Source organism: Dendropsophus ebraccatus, chromosome 2 (assembly GCF_027789765.1).
Source record: "Dendropsophus ebraccatus isolate aDenEbr1 chromosome 2, aDenEbr1.pat, whole genome shotgun sequence".
Taxonomy (NCBI): domain Eukaryota; kingdom Metazoa; phylum Chordata; class Amphibia; order Anura; family Hylidae; genus Dendropsophus; species Dendropsophus ebraccatus.
Window position 1 is genome coordinate 129,723,660 of NC_091455.1, and position 19,592 is coordinate 129,743,251.

The 19,592-nt window shown below is 40.4% G+C and overlaps 1 protein-coding gene across 1 annotated transcript in view; it reads left to right on the top strand.

The window, feature by feature from the left end:
* The window catches only part of LOC138783528 (collagen alpha-6(VI) chain-like), a 125,823-nt gene that overhangs the window by 20,926 nt on the left and 85,305 nt on the right, over positions 1-19,592 (top strand). Inside the window, exons 2-6 of the mRNA XM_069958329.1 lie at positions 12,193-12,292; positions 12,650-12,734; positions 14,035-14,136; positions 14,225-14,812; positions 16,768-16,824. Of these exons, the coding sequence (XP_069814430.1) occupies positions 14,070-14,136; positions 14,225-14,812; positions 16,768-16,824 (712 nt within the window). The 5' untranslated portion in view covers positions 12,193-12,292; positions 12,650-12,734; positions 14,035-14,069. The remainder of the gene's footprint in view (positions 1-12,192; positions 12,293-12,649; positions 12,735-14,034; positions 14,137-14,224; positions 14,813-16,767; positions 16,825-19,592) is intronic.

Below are 19,592 nucleotides of genomic sequence, written 5' to 3' on the forward strand. Positions count from 1 at the left end.
AACGCAATGGAGACAGCACTTCCAACAGCAATCTGCAGGGTTTATTGTCACACCAGTGCAACATGTCTCATATATACAGAGGGGCAACAACATGACTATTATATATGAGAACCATGTTGTTTCCCTGTATGTATACTGTATAATACAATATACAGGGAAACAACATGGCTTATATATAGAGAAGGGCAAAACAACATGTCTCATATATACAGAGGGGCAACAACATGACTATTATATTATATTATATATGATAACCATGTTGTTTCCCTGTATACAGAATACAGGGAAACAACATGGTTCATATATAATATAATAGTCATGTTGTTGCTCCTCTGTCTATATGAGACATGTTGTTTTGACCTTCTCTATATATATGCCAGATAACAAGCAACAAATATTACCACCACATACAGACTAACACCACCGCTGCTACTGACTAATCCACTGTACACAGATCACTATCACCTCATCCAGTCATATAGAGGTACCCAGCTCTACACAGGTTCTGTACACCATATACATTACAGTGCAGATACATCAAGTGACTCACATGGGACGTCTTCTCTGATCGGAGTTCTTCCCTTTTCATCTTCTTTTCCATTTGCCCTGTGCCGTTATGAGAACTTCTCCGAGCCACGAATCCACAGAATCTGCCAGACAGACATATTAGGCTCCACACTCTGTCACCATCCTCATCTCTCTACACACTGCACATCTGTATTGGCCCCTTATAGATAGCTCCCCCTGTATTACCCCCTTATAGATGGCTCCCCCCCCGTATTACCCCCTTATAGATGGCTCCCCCCTGTATCGCCCCGTATAGATGGCTCCCCCTGTATTACCCCCTTATAGATGGCTCCCCCTGTATTACCCCCTTATACATGGCTCCCCCCTGTATTACCCCCTTATAGATGGCTCCCCCTGTATTACCCCCTTATAGATGGCTCCTCCCCTGTATTACCCCCTTATAGATGGCTCCCCCTGTATTACCCCCTTATAGATGGCTCCCCCCTGTATTACCCTCTTATAGATGGCTCCCCCCTGTATTACCCCCTTATAGATGGCTCCCCCTGTATTACCCCCTTATAGATGGCTCCCCCTGTAGTACCCCCTTATAGATGGCTCCCCCCTGTATCCCCCCCGTATAGATGGCTCCCCCCTGTATCCCCCCCCCCGTATAGATGGCTCCCCCCTGTATCCCCCCCTATAGATGGCTCCCCTGTATTCCCCCCTTATAGATGGCTCCCCCCTGTATCCCCCCCCTCGTATAGATGGCTCCCCCCTGTATCCCCCCCTATAGATGGCTCCCCCCTGTATCCCCCCCTCGTATAGATGGCTCCCCCCTGTATCCCCCCCTATAGATGGCTCCCCCCTGTATCCCCCCCCTCATATAGATGGCTCCCACCTGTATCCCCCCCTTATAGATGGCTCCCCCCTGTATCCCCCCCTCGTATAGATGGCTCCCCCCTGTATCCCCCCTATAGATGGTTCCCCCTACTGTCTCCCCCCTATAGATGGCTCCCCCTGTTTTTCCCCCTTGTATAGATGGCTCCCCCCTGTATCCCCCCTATAGATGGCTCCCCCCTATAGATGGCTCCCCCCTGTATCCCCCCTATAGATGGCTCCCCCCTGTATCCCCCCCTATAGATGGCTCCCCCTGTATCCCCCCTATAGATGGCTCCCCCCTATAGATGGCTCCCCCCTGTATCCCCCCCTATAGATGGCTCCCCCTGTATCCCCCCCTATAGATGGCTCCCCCCTGTATCCCCCCCTATAGATGGCTCCCCCCCTGTATCCCCCTTATAGATGGCTCCCCCGTATTCCCCCCTTATAGATGGCTCCCCCCTGCACAGCAGATAAAAAAAAAAAAACACCCAACTCACCTACCAGCGCTCCCCCGTCGCTGCTTCCTCTCCTCTTCTGCCCCCGGCTGATGCGTTGCTTCCCGGGGGATTCTCAGGGAGCGCACACATCCGGAAGCTCACTATGCGCCCAGGCCGGGACTTCCGGTACAGGAAGCCCCAGCTACGCGCACTGAGGTTCCTGATGCGTGCGCTCCCGGAGAATCCCCCGGGGAGCGACGCATCAGCCGGGGCCGGATTTCCTCTTGCGACCGCAAGCAAGAAAGTGCTTGCGGTCGCAAGAGAAGGGGAAGAGGGGGGGGGGGGCGTCTTACCCATTGGGCATGGGAGGCGGCTGCCCGGGGACCCCTAGGACGCAAGGGCCCCCGGGCAGCCGCCTACCATGCCCAATGGGTAAGACGGCCCTGCTAGAACAGAACAGGAGATCGGAAACTGCTGCGCTTAGAGCCCTGCAGTTTTCAACACAAACAGTGGTGGCAGCAGAGGGGTTGCCTCTTTCTGCTGTCAGGCACAGGAAGTAAATATAGAAATACAAAATTAGCCTTTTTTTTTATAAAGTTATATTCCAAAGAAATATAACTTTATTAAAGCATTTTATAAAAAATAAATACAAAAATAAAAAAGCTTGCTTTAAATGAGAACCAAGAGCAAAAGGTACTGTATTCAGTGATTGTACAGTACTATGGAGATCCTCTATGTGTGATGTTGGGGTAGACCCATCTCTTTCATTTACTGTTTATCCACAGGATAAGGGATCATTAACAGATCAGTGGGGGTCTGATTACTGGGACCCTCATCAGTCCTAAGAACATTGATATAATTGTCCCCATATTGAATTGAGGGCAGACTAATGTAGCATCAAAACAGTTGGGGGTGAGGCTAAAGTTTCCTTTATAGCAATAAACATGTGATGTACAGTATGCATATAAAGTAGTAAATATCTGTATGGCATATAATGCAATACATCTATAGGCCATGTTCCCACTTGACCCGGCCGGTGTCAGAGAATATCATCCCAGCTGGTACTGCAGTATCGGCTGGATGATCTTTACGTGCTCCCGCATCCAAATCCCCCTCTGCTCACAATGGAGCATGCAGCCGCATGCTCCATTGTGTGCACTGACAGGTTTTCTGCAGCCGCTATTCACTGAAGTCAGTCAGTTTCTCGCGGTGCCGCTAGGGATGCCGGCCAGAGTGTATACTATGTTTATACACTCCAGCTGGGATTTCTTAGAAGGCAACACTACGTAAGTTCTGTAGTAATTATTAAGAATGATTATTACGAAACTTACCTAGTGTGAACATAGCCAAATACAGTACGCTAAATTGATTACATAAAATAATTTTATTTATTAAACAAAAGTAAACATACTGTATGTATGTATGTATGTATGTACATAAAATGTAATACATCTTATTATGACTTCAACTTGGAAACGTTTTGCTGTCCCATAGAGAATGAATGGAGTGCGGACACTGCACCTGGGGGGGGTACTCCATTAATTCCAGAGACAATTATGTCCCTGTTCTTGAGATTAGCATGTTACCCCAAATTCTATGGATAGGGGATAACAATGAGTTTTGAATATTAAGGCAATGAGGCAACCCTTTAAATCATTAGTACTGGAGAAGAGGCAATATTGGAGGCAATGTTCCTCAAAGGCTATTGTTTTTTTATTTTTCTTTTACTGCTGACATATACTGTATTAACAAATTATTGTATTTTAAAGGCACTGTGTCACCTCCAACCCACCCTCCTCAAAACCCTAAACTAAAGTCATCTATAAGCAGAATAAGGGATGCTGAATCCAAATCTTTCTACTCCTTTGCATTTCACTGCACATAGATAAGTAATTGTAGACATAGAATCAGTGTTGTTTACTCTACTGATGTATAATCTACTGATAACAAGTTTAGCGGGCGTTTTGGAGGTGACAGGGTTCCTTTAAAGAAATGTTAATTTTGTAACCTCAAATAGTATTTATACAGCCAGAGCAATAAGGGTAAATATACTGAATTTGTTAAGATGTTAGAAACATGGCCCCTAGGATACATCTCACATGTCAAGTTTCTCTGCCCAACATTTCCTGGCAGAAACTAAGGAAAGCATGTTGAGATTAGGCCAAATTAACTGTAGAGTGTGTGCTAAAAACCATTGGCTCCAAAGATTATGACAAAATGAGAAGAAAAATACTGTAAATAAACACACTGTATAATAACCCCGTCTGCTTTACAGGGGAAATAAAAATGTAATTGCACAGTACTATTTCTGGACTAAAACCAGTAACATTCCCAATGCCAGTATTTATTTTATGTGATAGAGGATAGAAAGAATGTAGATTAACTGAATGGCCCAGTGCACTTACTTAAACTACTTATAAAGTGGGCCAAAGTATACAGAACCATTTATTTAATCCATATAAACAAAATTGTAATGCTATGTAATGTAGAAACAATGAAGGATGAAAATAAAAAAGGCATATAAGGAAATATTCAGTCGTTCACAATTTCAAAGAGTCTACTGGTGCTTGATCTCATTTCTGTAATACTCATTGCTGTGGCTACTGGAGAGGATGATGGCAGGGGGATGCTCCAGTGCCCTGTGTCCCTCAGTGTCCCCCTGCCATCATCCTCTCCAGCAGCCACAGCTCGCACAGCTCTGGGAGTCAGGTCGTGACATCACCATTTTATCCAGGAAGTGAAGCCTTGATGCAGTAGTAAGTGCAGGGAAAAAGCATTTCCCGTAAAAAGTGTATATTGGCGATTTGTATAACAATACAATACTTTAGTAAATATTTTCGCCAGACTTCTGCTTTAACTTTCACTTTCCCTGCTTAAGGTTGTCTGTGAATACTCAGAATTCTCAGTAAAAAAAAATGTAATAGTAAGTAGGCTCTCTAGGAATAGGTATATGGTATAGTGTATATAGTCAAGCAAATATGTTGGTTGTAGATTGTAGTGTATACCGTCAGAAAAGTAATAGGACAGTAGGAAATTTGATATACAGTAATTAATACTTATACAAAAGCATAAATTAAAACTGTGGAATGAAAAGAAAATATTATTTGAAAATTCATAGGCATGATATTTAAAATGCATAAAATACATAAAAGGTGCAATTCATAGGACCAGAGCTCTCATGGATGAGCTCATGTGGTGTTATAAACGGAGACAGCACTTTAGTAAAGATGAAAAAAATCTTGTGGCTTTATTCACACCCCTGCAACGTTTCGGCTATACACACTAGCCTTTCTCAAGCAGAAATACATAGTGCCAAACTCACACTTAAATATGTGCTCACAGCAATCAATTGAATCACATCACATGTGCATAATTGGAATCACAATAAGGCAATACATCAAAATATGTGAACAAAATCAAATATCGGTGTTATATACAAACACAATAGTGACATAGGAGGCTGTATTATATACAGTACAGTGTTGATCAACAGCTTGATGGTATTCATCGTGTACCGATTACCACCAAAAACTCAGTGTATACATAACAGTGTCACATGTGTCAATAATAAAATATTTAAGGATGATTACCCCTCCACAGTCCTCCATGGTGTCCCGCTACGTATGTGGGAAGCTAACTGCAGCATGACGTCCGGTTAGAGTGCAGCAGACGGATCAAGTCAATCTCTAGAGTCGGCGCATGCGCAGTAAAAGACTAGGTCTCCAGCGGCCATATTGGAGAAGGGCTGTGTTGCCCGGGTCCATGATGGGTGATTAACCCTTACCCGTGTGGTACTTGGCTGTGAATCTGTAATACTGCAAATTAATGCATGTATCAGACAAAGTACTATCATAACTAATATTAAATGTAGAGAAAATATACTATGGCAAGCGATGAGCACAATTGTCCACTCATATTACGTGGAAAAAGAAAACATGGACCCCTGTCAGTCGCGGTGGACAGCACCACCCTGTTAGTCACTCAAATTCCATGAGAAAGAGGAAGAGAAATAATGGCACATATCTGTATAGTCCCAATGGACTGCGTCACCCTGTAAGCCTACCACGGACCAACCTCATGCCTCCCAAGTGCCATCCCACATTTGCATGCAGGGAGGCTCCTGCGAGAGCACAGCAGTCCTGGACGCCCCACCAAACAGTGTCAACATCCAGGCTGACGTGTACCACGGTGACCACCTAGGAAGGGACCGACAGTATGGCCACAAATGGTGAAATAAAGCATAAATGCTGCCAAAGACGTGCATAAATAAATATTAATGTTCAGCTTCACAGCCAGGCTCCACTGTGTGGGGCCAATCACTCCAACCCCAAAATAAAAAAAAATAATAATAATAATAATAAACATATTGTAAATGAGTTAGAAAAAAACAGCCTTTATTATAAATTGGACCCCAGGGCACAGTCTCAAAAAATTGACCGAAAAGATTCTTAACTGAAGATGGTGATGGTGCATAGAAATGTGCAGTATGCAGGAGGCACTTCAGATACTTGAGGTCTGTGGTTGGTAATAATTCATCCAAAACGAAGATCAAACATCTAAAAATAGATGGAGAAAGAGAGAAATTACTAGTGGAACAGAATATGTAGAATGTTAACAAAATATCTGACAACTATATGTAATTTGACACTAAAGCCTCCTCATTCAAATATGATGGTGTAGCAGAAATCAATGTCGGCGGGCACATGTCGCCACATATATCCCCGGTCTCTAATCAAAGAGACATTATAACCTAAAGTCAAGGTTCAACCCCCTTGGTGCTAAGCAATCTAAGCTATAGATCCACATAAGTTCTCTACGTTTGAGTTTAGCCACTCTATCACCTCCCCGCCTCCTTCTTACCACTCTGTCAAGAATCGCAAATCTTAAATCTTCCAGTCTATGAGACTTTTCCAGAAAATGCTGTGGCACGGTTAAATCTGTTCTCCCTGTCCTGATTGTCGATCGATGTTTGTTGATTCGTGCCCTACAATTCACAGTGGTCTCCCCTACGTATAGCTTGTTGCATGGGCATACTATCACATAGACAACAAAGTCTGATAGGCATGTCAAATATTCCCGAATTTTGTATGTATTACCAGTCGCAGGATGTGTAAACATAGGGCCCTTTAACGTAAAGGGACAGTTACTGCAACCAAGGCATGGGTAACAGCTTAATTTGTGTTCCCCTATGTGTCTCTGTCTCAACTGTGTAGAAGGACTTATATCTGCCCTAACCAGGGTATCTCTGAGATTTTTAGGTCTCCTATAAGCCATCCTAGGTGTGGTATTGAACCCACCAATCTGCTGGAAGGCTCTGCCCAAGGTGTGCCATTCTTTTTGTAATATCCGGGAAATATGCCTACTTGCTTGTGAGTAAGTCGTCACCACTGTCATGCGTGGGCAGTCACTCATCTCAACTGATCGGTCAGGTCTGTGGGACAGTGCTTTTTCTCTCTGTTGTGAGATAAGTGGAACAGGGTATTGTCTTGTCTTGAATTTGTTACACATGATGTCAAGTCTTTCAGGGAGTTTCTTTGGGTACTGCACTATCCTCTTTACTGTCAACAGTTGGCTAAATGGTAGGGACCGAACCATCGGACGGGGGTGGAAGCTGTCATACCACAGCAAATTGTTGCGGTCCATGGGTTTCACAAATAAATCAGTGATTAACCTATTGCCCTCTCTGTAAACCCATGTGTCCAAAAACTGAATGCCATCCCAGGATGCTACCTGTGTGAACTTGATGGTCTCATCTATTGTGTTGAGGTATTGAAAGAAGTCTTGTAGCTGCTCAGATGTACCTTTCCAAATGACAAAGATGTCATCTATGTATCTCCACCACCTCGACACATGGCCGAAGTGGTGGGACACATTGACAAACCTATCCTCCAGCGCCGACATATACATATTAGCATATGTCGGTACTGCCCATCGCAGTTCCACGCCTCTGGGCATAGAACGTGTCCTGAAAAAAGAAATAATTTTCTGTCAGTATGATATGTAACAGATCAAGCAGAAATTTTTTGGCGTGAGGTGTGATGTCAGAATCGTCGAGTGCCTCTTCTACAACCCTTAGTCCCCGGGAATGATCAATCGAAGTGTATAATGATGTCACGTCAAAAGAGACTAATGTCACCTGATCGTCCACTTCTACTTCACTGAGTTTAGAGATAAAGTCCTGGGTATCCCTAATATAGGACCTAGCACAGGTAGCAAATCCTCTAAGGGCTTTGTCTAAGTAGATGGCTAATGGACCAAAAATGGACCCTCGGCCCGAAACAATGGGACATCCTGGGGGATTGGAAAGGCTTTTATGAATTTTTGGAAGTATATACAAAACCGGGGTAACCAGATGTTCTACCTCCAAAAATTCTTTCAGATTGTTGTCAATCACATTCAACGAAAATGCTTCACATATTGTCCTGTCAATCCTTTTCTTGATACTATACTTAGGATCGCCATCCAGTGGTACGTATACATCACAATCAGACAACTGTCTCAAGATCTCAGGAACATAAAGCGAAGTGTCCATCACCATTAAGGCACCCCCCCTTGTCAGCGGGCTTGATGGTGATGGAACTATCCTGTTTAAGGTCATTAAGTGCCACCCTTTCTGTCCTAGACATATTGTTAAAACCAGAAGAAAACTCCATGCATTTTAGGTTATCAATTTGTTGTTTAACATCAATTCTGAAAGTCTCAACCACTGGATTCGAGGTTGGTGGATTAAAGCCACTCCTCCTACGTAATCCTACATCACTCAAATTGAGTTCGCTGACATTGTCAGCTACAGTACCAGACTTATCCAGAAACCATAACTTAAGTTTAAGTTGACGATACACCTCTTGTAAATCAAGTTCTAGTTGGAACCAATCAATTTTATTCTGTGAACAAAAGGTTAATCCCTTATTAAGAACCCTGAGTTCAATATCAGATAAAGCACGTGATAAGATATTTACCACTAGGTCTGTAGATGATGGACAGTTCATGGTTTCGGTGTTGATTGATCTCTCAGAGAGCCCTTCCTCTGTGTCCTCGCTGGGGCACTCTGTTGATTGCGTGAGAAGCTGCGGTCCCGCTTCAGCTGTCTGCCATCTCTGTCCCTTAAATCTCCTCCGGCGCTTCCTTCTGCCCCTTCTGGGGCGTCTAGTGGATCTAAAAAAACAGCGGACTCATTATCAGCATCATCCTGAGTGTTAGATGTATTAGATCGTCTTTTTCTTTTTTGGGGGTCCCCTCTGTCCATTAGCTCTTTGTGTAGGCACCCCAGTTTTTTGCCAAGTATAGATTTTGCCAGAACGATAATCATCCTTATCCCTATTCCATTTCTGCCTTTTGACTTTCTCCAATTTATCCCGAAACACTCCAAGCGATTGTGCAGCCCCTTCACGATATTGTTGTAAGTCAGTATCAGGTAGAGCAGAAGTAAGACGAGTATCAACATCCTTCAATTGTACATTCACATCATTAATTTCTTTTTGCAAAAAATCCAAGTTCATAAGCATTATTTCAATAGCATACTGATTAGATATCTGTGCAAACCGGTTGCAATATTCCACATTCGTAGGAAAGAGGTTTGGTGTTAGCTGTGACCTCATCCCCCTTGGAATCCGACCGGCTCTATAATATTCACCAATGGTCATAAGATGTAACTCCAGGGACACCAACTTTTCAGATAGATTCTCCCAACGCCTCTTATTGCTGTCTATATCAGGTACTCTGAGGAATGGTGCCGCGACAGGCACCCCCTCCATGATTCTCTCCACATCATCAGTTGAATGAGAAAAGCCTGCGGATGTAGTGGCCATGTTGGCAAAATAACCACAAAAAGTTGTGAAACAGTGAAAAAGCGAAAAAGCAAAAACGTGTGCTCGCTACAGAGTCCAACCAAGCAACTATATGAAAAAGGTAACAGCACAAACTGCCAATAGGCAAAAAAATGGAAATTAGAGCAGTGCACGCCTCACCAGATTGAACTCAAGCATCCGGACTTCAAACAATGTTATAAACGGAGACAGCACTTTAGTAAAGATGAAAAAAATCTTGTGGCTTTATTCACACCCCTGCGACGTTTCGCCTATACACACTAGCCTTTCTCAAGCAGAAATACATAGTGCCAAACTCACACTTAAATACGTGCTCACAGCAATCAATTGAATCACATCACATGTGCATAATTGGAATCACAATAGGGCAATACATGAAAATATGTGAAAAAAAAATCAAATATCGGTGTTATATACAAACACAATAGTGTGGTGTCCGATTGTATAACATGTAGAGCCAAGTTCAGCTGTCTGTGCTGGGCCCTTTGCGCTGGCAGCTGATAAGGAAATATATCTATATTGTAGATAACCTATAGCCTATAGTTATATCAATCAGTCAATTAGATAATGATTGTTTGTATAGTGATTCGGTAGCACTTCTTTGGAGGCTTGTGAGTGGTAGCCAAAGGAACGCTTGTATATGGTAAATGGTTAATTGCATTAATTATCTCTGTTTAGATGGCTCTGTATGTCCACAGTAGTGAATGGTGGATCGTCCACCTCTCACCAGACTTCCAGTGGTTTGTAATGATGTTAGTAGTCAGGCAGGGAGCTTCTCTGTGCGGCTATGTATTCCTGTTCACGCTGTGAGGCTCAGAGGTCCGGGCCGTCTGCGTTCACCATTCTGTGTGGGAATCTGCTGATGCTGTCAGAGCGTCTGCATGTTGGAAAAGTGCGTGCTTGTTCAAATATCAGTTAGCAGTTCATGTTGACATACTATGGCTATAGAATAGTTTAATAAAAAGTATGTATAGGGCTCTATTATCCTCTTTATCCTCTTGTTGACAATCGGGCACAGAGACAGTAGTGCACTTGGAGTCAGGGTCTTGCCACCATATTGTAGGAGTGCAGCAAACATACATAAAACTTTTTCTTTCTTTCAAAAAATAAAAATAAAAAATAGTTTAGTGTAAAACAATAAAAAGTATAACAGGGGAGAGGAGGGGGATGCAAGTGCAGTATTTTTCAGCCTGTGTATGTGGCTGCTATGAGATAGGGGAAGGCAAAAGAGGAGGAATTTGCTAAGCTCAGAGCATATGACAATTATGATTTTCTGACATGATTTGTTAGTATCATTTAGCCATATTCTACTTTGCTGCTCTCCATGGTCCTGAAATGTTTGTACATGATTACCAAGAACAGATAAACAGTCCTAAGGTTTCCGCAATTTGACAGTTTATGACGGTCACCTCCCCTTGGTAAAGGATTGATGCACAGCAACCCTATAAATGTAAATTTTCTGGCATTATCGTTATGGACTTTATTCATATGATCAATTAAATGCATATTACCTTTTTTATTTTTAAAGAGCATCTAAGTTCACTGAATCACTTAAAAAGTGGTCTTATAGTTTTACCAATATAATAAAGACCACAACTACACAAAATAACAAAAACCATGTATTTTGTTCTACATGTAATGAATTCATTATCACATAACTCTGATGCGCCAAGATGAAGAATCCTGGCGCATTGTAACAGGCTAGAGTTACAATGTCTGTTTTTGAAGTTACCTTTTTGATATCCCTTGCTCTATCCAATTTCTTCCTGTTTTTATTCTAATCCAATCGACTCTCAACCAGCTCTTCCATTTTATTTCTTGATCTATAGAACAAGACAATAAGGTAGCCAGTAGTTGTAAGATGGAATTGCTCTGAACCAGATGCCAGTTTTTATTTAAGCTTTTTCAATAATAAAGCCCATTAGATTAAACTCAAAGGAGAACACAAGTGGTTTTTAATTTTTCTTTTTGTTTCCCCTATGAAAAATTCTTTTTTGTCTATCCATTTTTTAGCTTTTGGTTTTGCTGCAATTAAGAACTCACATGGGTAGCCGTGTATCAATAGTTTTGTGGTAACAGAAACATTTTTTGGTCATAACAGGCATAGCCTGGGTTCTTACCCGATCCTCATTAAAGGGAATCTGTCAGGTCCGTACCAGGTACAGAGACACAGACAGATGGTAGGGAGATAAAACTAGTGATGCTTTTGTCTTTGCTGATGGCCTTTTGCAAAATTATACGACTGAATTTTTCCTCAGAAACTGAAGTGCCACAGCTATCAGTTTGCAGTAATTCTTTGGAAGCTGAAGTGCCCCACGGGCAGAGTCTACTGCCAAAATAGTAGATACCTTCCACTATTTTAAAAACATTGCTATTAGCTTTTGTTGGTGCCCAGCACTTAGGGCACATACCCTGCATCTTCTTCAATATATCACAGATATCAATTGTCCAACTGTAAATGCATGCATATAACTCCATAAAGCTTTTACAAAAGGACTCCTTTTTCTCTAGTTTATTAATTAATCTGTTTTTTTTTTTCTCAGAGATATCTATTGGAAAAGGGACAGGGCGCTGTTACATTTGGCATTGCTGCAGCAGTGGCTCCAGTGAAAGGCAAGTGAAAGTCTTCTATGATCATTAATGGTAAGAACCAGATGGTAATTTTTCCTACTCCCTATTTCTGTAAATATGTGTGCCCTAATCTCACATAGCATTTAGACTATTTAACATACCCTTTTTTAGCACTTTATTCTTATGAGAACAGGATGTATGGCTCTGATCAGACTTACAAAACAGAGTCAAAAGTAGCATGGTCAGAAAACATATCCATCACAGCTCATTAATAAAAACAGCCACAATATTTGTGTGAACGACAACCAACAATACAGAAATTGCTGTAAAAACATTTAGAAATGTAATTTGAATATTGCTTTATAAAGTGGCACAAAAGATGTATAAAGTTTAATGTTTTATTAAATGTAAACATTCTTCTGTCCCTAGAATTGAAGATTTTGGCACAATATTCCCATAAATAAGATTCTGAGTTCCTGGAACAGAGATACAGTAATTACTGAGCGATATACTTGTATGTATGATAGCTGGTGTTATGTTTACGTTGTGTAGAATAAGAAACATGTTAATGCTTTACATATTTAGATTTATAGTCTATTCAAAAGGGTGTAGTATTTTCATGTGAAAATTAAAGGTGTTCTACTAAATACTTAAGATGCTTTGCCATAAAGGGGCTGATCAATTCTGAGACTTCAGTAGTCATTTAACGTCATTTTGTGTTGAATTTGATGAAACCACTGAGATATTTAAATAGTTCTTGTTAGATATTTGTAAGCTGAGGGGTTTAAAGTAAATCTGTACTGAGTCTCCCAAACCACTGGTACCATTAAGCAGGTGTCGGGGTCTGTTCTTCTCCCGGTGCCGTCATGCAAATGAAAAATATCTGGGGTCAAAGCAGCGGGGCCTAGAGCATCCTTGCCCTAGGCCTGTAGAGCCTCTTTCTTCTTGCCGCCTGCCCTTCTTCATTTTAGCTATGCCCCTGGGGTGGATAGGGAGGGCAACATGAAGAGAGGCACTTCAGGCCTAGGGTATGGATGCTCTAGCCCCAGCCTCTTTGACTCCATGCTGCTCGAATAAAAGATCTTTTTACCATAATTCTGGCACAGGGAGATAAATGGAGATAATAACAGCCATGGATTTTTTAAAGCTAAACAACGTTACCGCTGATTGGGGGTGGTGCATACTCAATGTATCTTGTAGCTTTGGTGACACACACCTTTAAGACCGCTGCATAGCCATAGAATTAAAAGCTAAGGGCCCTATTACACAGAGCGATTATTGTTTGTAAAATCGTTAAATCGTTTGAATTTAAATCGTTTGTATCTCGTTGATCGTTGTATCTCGTTGATCGTTGATTTAGATCTGAACCTAAAATTATCATTAATCATTCGCTAATTGTTCTCTGTAATTCCACATTTGTTCGCTCAAGTTCAGCATTTGTTCACTAATTGTTCACTGTAATAGCACATTGTTCATTGTTTTGCTGGGATCAGAAGGAGTAAATCATTATGGTAACTATCACAATAACGATCATAGCAATCGTAACTAACGATTATCGTTATGTGTAATATGGTGAACGATTTCAGGTTAATGATAAATAATCTTGTTTGTGATCATTTATCGTTAGTCGTTAAAAATCACTCCGTGTAATAGCACCCTAACATTAGCATTAGAGTAAGCTGGAGATGATGCTTGCTGTACTGTATTTGATTATGCCATACTGTCATACAATTTTTTTTATATTTTTATCTGTGACTTTTATATATATATATATTTTTTTTTTTTTATGTTTTACTATACATTTGTATCTTTAGATCCATCAATAACTATTTACTGCGGTGCTGTGAAAATGAAGTTAGTTTTTGGTTTACTTGTGATTGTTAGCTGGCTGGAGTTATCATCTAGTCAAGATACTGGTAAGGCTATCAGTGCAAAATTCTGGTCATTAAATACAAGGGTTATTCCTTGATCAATTATATTGTAATTTGTTCTTTGTGATTACAGTCCCGGAATATGCAGATCTTGTATTTCTGGTGGACAGTTCAGATAATATGGGAAAAAACATCTTCAACCAAGTGAAATCCTTTATATCAAGAACAGTTTCTCAAATGCAAATAGGTGTTAACCAGTATCGAATTGGTTTAGCACGTTACAATGATGATTTAAATGTTGATTTCTCTCTATCTACCTTCAAAGCAAAAAATCCAATAATAAATTACATAAAAAATAAGTTTGATTTTCAAGGAGGGTCATTGATGACGGGTAATGCCCTAGGCAAAATAAAGGAATCCTTATTTAATGAAGTGAATTTAAGAGACAAAACAAAGTATCCAGCAGTCCTGGTTTTGATCACGTCTGGGCCTTCCCTTGATGATTTTCAATTATCAGCTGATTCTCTAAAACAGGAAAGTGTCAGGATTATTACAATGGGACTAAAGAATGCCTCTAAAAATCAGCTGGAAACTATGGCAACATCACCCAGACTTGCTTTTATGATAAACAATATTCGAGACCTAACTACATTTTCAAAGGATATGGTCATCACAATCCAAGATGTGGTTAAATATAAGTATTATTTGCCAAGCACACAAGGTGAGAGCATGTCAACTATTTTCCTATACTTGTCCCTTCCTTTTTAATGGAATGGTATCCTACTGGAAAGGACATAAATAGGAGTGAAACTAGAGCACACTATATTAACCACCTAAAGATTAACTAATGCTACAAAGTAGAGCATGTACCTCAAATCACAACTTCTTACCAATAACTTCTTAACTATGGTATAACTTAAAGGGGAACTCCAGGTAGAGGTAAAAAAAAAAACCTGCTGCAGAAACATATAACATTGCTTACCTGTCTAACCCAGTTTTGAAACTATCAACAATCCATTTGTTTTGGGGGTTTGTTCTGTATTGTGCAGTTGTACACAGTACTGCAGGTTCCAGAATGCAATGCTTTCCCTGTATTCAGCACAGTCCCCCACCCTGCCCATTCCCCACCCAAATCTGTTGCAGAACTTCTAGGCTGTGTTCACACATTTTCACACAGATTCATTGTGTTACTGAGTTAATTGCAGTAATTTATCATTGTGTTCCCACCCACACAGCACGCTGTAAGGCCACAATAAGGCCTTTATCCGATATTATCTTACATGACATATACTATTTATACCTCGTTTTTGTCCAGGTGGGATTGGCAGTGGCAGCTCTGATCCTCTGCGCTGTTTAGCATCATTTAATTGTGTCACTGCATAATTTTTGTGAAGACGCTGCAGTTCTGCATTGAGGCTTCAACATGTGTGAACACAGCCCTAATTTCACTGCAGACTTTTGCACAATCAGTGAAGTTGCAGCAGCTGCCTCGGTCACTCCTTGCCTGCTCAGGTGTAGTGTAGGTGGAGAGGCTGGTAAGAGATGGTGAATCACTTAGGGGAGATCCAGCCAAGCCTCCTGTGACATCACGTCCTTCCCCCTGTCTGCATCATCAGCCTGAGCTCAGCAAACACACACAATGTGAGACAGAGGCATGTAATCTCTGTCTGCTGAGGGGGGGGGGGAGAGCAGAGGGAGGAAGAGACAATGTGGATTGGCACAAAGGCCATTTTTCCATTTTTCTTCACTTCCTGGATGTCAATCAACTACCAGTGTAGCAGAACTGCACAGATATGGTAATACATTATGAAGACACATCTATATAACTTTTAATGTACTTTTAAATAATTTTCTCTATTGGGAGTTCTCCTTTAACATGTACACAGGACTCTTTTCTCTTATAAATAAATAAAATCACATTAATAACCCGACTTAATTAGCTTGACCTTTAATATAAGAAAACACAAAAAGATCTTTTAAGACATTGGTTTTTTACTGCATGTAAGAAGAAACTATAAATCACAAGGTTTTAAAATAATAACCTAAAATTAACTGACTGACAAAAGCACTAATAAATAAAATGTTGGTGTAACCAAGTACAATCATGTTTTGTGTATTATACCAAAGACCCTGCTATAAACAAGGATTATAATATTATTCAAATTTAGATGTGCCATTTTAATTAACCTTTTAAGATTGCATTTACATATAGCGAAATAAATCTGTTGCAGATTTGTCTCTATCTGCAGCGAATCCACATCAGATTCCAATATTCAGTACATTTTGCAGCAGATTGTGGTATAGACTTGACACTGATTTCATACTCTGCAATTAGAATCAGTAACACATGGACCAGCTAAAAATATGATTTGAAAACCCAATGGGCAATGTACCGTACTCTTAAGATAAAAATTTTTAAAAATTACAAATATCTCATACATTTTGCCAGTTATCAGTTAACTTTAAAAATACTTATTGATCTGCTTTTTTAAGCTAAATGGTACTTTTAATTTTATATATGAGTGGACTATTTTCTGCATTACACAACATAGAGTTTGTAAAGTTATTTTATTAACAACACTTTATTCTACAATTCTTTTCTCAGTCCCACAATGACAAACCGTAACCGCAAGAATTTTGACTTCATCTCTAACATTTAACATATTATTTCCTTAGGGACTGTAGTATTCACCACTGCATCTTCCCCAACAACTGTGAAGAATACAACAGCAGGTAATGTTCGATAGTTGCCTAATTCATGAATAATAATTCAGAATTTTTGTCCTGTCCTTATATTTTCTTATTTTTGTTAAGAGGGTAAAAAGAAAAATGACAAAAGTTGTCTCATGAAAAAAACAACAACCAAAAAAATGCTTTATTAGAGCATATAAAGCATAAAGACATTAAGTGCCCTGCCATGGGCTACTGTAGAATATAAAGCTACTAAGGCAAACTCGAGCTGTCCATACATTACATAGATGGCCATTCATATGAATGGCTATAAAGAAGCACCACTTTTACACTACAGTGGCCACTGCATGTCTAGCTAGCCATGACTTTTCAGGCAAAATCAGCTCTTTGCTAAGGGTGATAATTGGCAGCTCACAAAAATATTGAAACCTTCATAATTAGTTTTCAAAAACAAACAAAAATGTTATGAACCCCTTAAGGACCAGGCCTGAAATGGCCTTAAGGACAGGAGCCAATTTTATGAATATGACCTGTGTCACTTTATTCATTAATAACTTCGGGATGCTTTTACCTATCCGGCTGATTCTGAGATTGTTTTCTCGTGACATATTGTACTTCACATTTCTTGTAAATTGGAGTCGATACTTATAACGAATCTTTATGAAAAAAAACAAAATAACGTGAAAAATTGTTAAAAAATGCATTTTTCCAACTTTAAAACTTTTCTGCTTATACAGAAAATGGTTATACCACATAAATTATATATTAAATAGCATTAGCAACATGTCTACTTTATGTGGACGGCATTTATTAAACTATATTTCATTTTTTTAGACAATAAAAAGCGTAAAACATTAGCAGCAAATTTCCAAATTTTCAGTAAAATTTCAAAATCAGATATTTTTAGGGACCTGTTCAGGTTTAGGCTATGTTCACACTCTGTGTGCAGCTGTATTTTTTATGCGGCTGGAAATGTGCGGCTAAAACTACGGCCGTGGGAAAAAATAGACATGTGGCTGAAAACATACGGTCATTTACTTGGAAATCTGGTTCAACTAAAAATAACAAATAAAATCTTAAGAAAGTGATGCAAACACCTCTGGATGCATCTGGGAAAGCAGGGAAACAGTTTACATGAATTGCTATTACCGGGGTTTGCGATCCCCTGCAGTATGCCGATGCCGATGCCTCTCATGGTTAATATATTGAATTAATAAAACACATTTTCGTTGTAATAAAGTCTCTTTCATTGTTCAATAATTTAATTTAAACGATTCCATCATTTTGCAATTAAATATACTGTTAAAATAAATATATATATAAATAAATGTATATTTATATATATATATTTATTTTTTGATAGTATATTTGCACAATGATGGATTCGTTTAAATTAAATTATTGAACAACGAAACTGATTTTATTTCAACGAAAATGTGTTTTATTAATTAAATATTAATTAGTACAGGAAGCTCCAGGAAGCCGTTAATTTATATTGCCGGCAATAGAGCATTCTGTACTAATCATCACTTTACTTTAATTAAAACATCAAATGTTTCTTCTAATTATGTTATCAAAATAGCATTATTAGAAGAAACATTTAAAATTATATGTGCGCTCAGCTGATTGGCTGATCGGCTGAGCGCAAGTATAATTAGCGAGTCCGCAGCACAGTGACTTCATTGTGCTGCGAACCAGCGAAGAGGACACATCGGGGTGAGTATAGAGCTCTCCCCACCCCCTCCCCAGCACTGCACCCCTCCCAGCAAGGAAGGGGGGTCACTTAACCCCTTCCTTGCTGGGATGGGGGCAGTCTGACATCAGTCTGGCCCCCAAGGGGTTAAGGGGGATGCAATACATCCTCCCTTAACCCCTTGGGGGCCAGACTGTAAGCAGCGATCTGTAAAGATGCTGCATGCTGTAAGGTGCACAACACCGCTCACAATGATGGGTGCTCCTGTTTGTGTGTTTTTTGTGTGTTTCTCCCTTTTTGTTTTTCAGATATCGGTATCCTGTGGATTACGTCGGATTCCGTGGACTACGGTGTGGGGGTGTTTTTATTTGAATAAAATATTTTTTTAACGTGTGTCTTGTCTTTATTTCTTTACTTTATAGACTTAGTAGTGGAAGCCGTCTAATAGATGGAATCCATTACTAAGACGGGGCCTAGTGTTAGCCGGTATAAAATGGCTAACACTAACCCCCCATTATTACCCCAGTACCCAATGCCACCAGGGGTACTGGGAAGAACCGGGTGCCAGTGGTCCCGGAGCGTCAAAATTGGCGCTCCTGGACCAGGCGGCAGCAGGCTGGTAAGATTTAGGCTGGGGAGGGCCTAAAACAATGCCTCTTCCCACCCTGGTGTTACCAGGCTGCTGTCGTTTGGTTTTTAACCCGGCCGGTTATAAAAATAGGGGGGACCCTATGCGTTTTTTTTTTTAAAATAAATAAATAATTTAAAAAAAACGCATAGGGTCCCCCCTATTTTTATAACCAGCCGGGTTAAAAACCAAACAACAGCAGCCTGGTAACACCAGGGTGGGAAGAGCCATTGTTTTAGGCCCTCCCCAGCCTAAATCTTACCAGCATGCTGCCGCCCGGTTTAGGAGCGCCAATTTTGACGCTCCGGGACCACTGGCACCCGGCTCTTCCCAGTACCCTTGGTGGCATTGGGTACTGGGGTAATAATGGGGGGTTAATGTTAGCCATTTTATACCGGCTAACACTAGGCCCCAACTTAGTAATGGATTCCGTTTATTAGACGGCTTCCACTACTAAGTCTATAAAGTAAAGAAATAAAGACAACACAC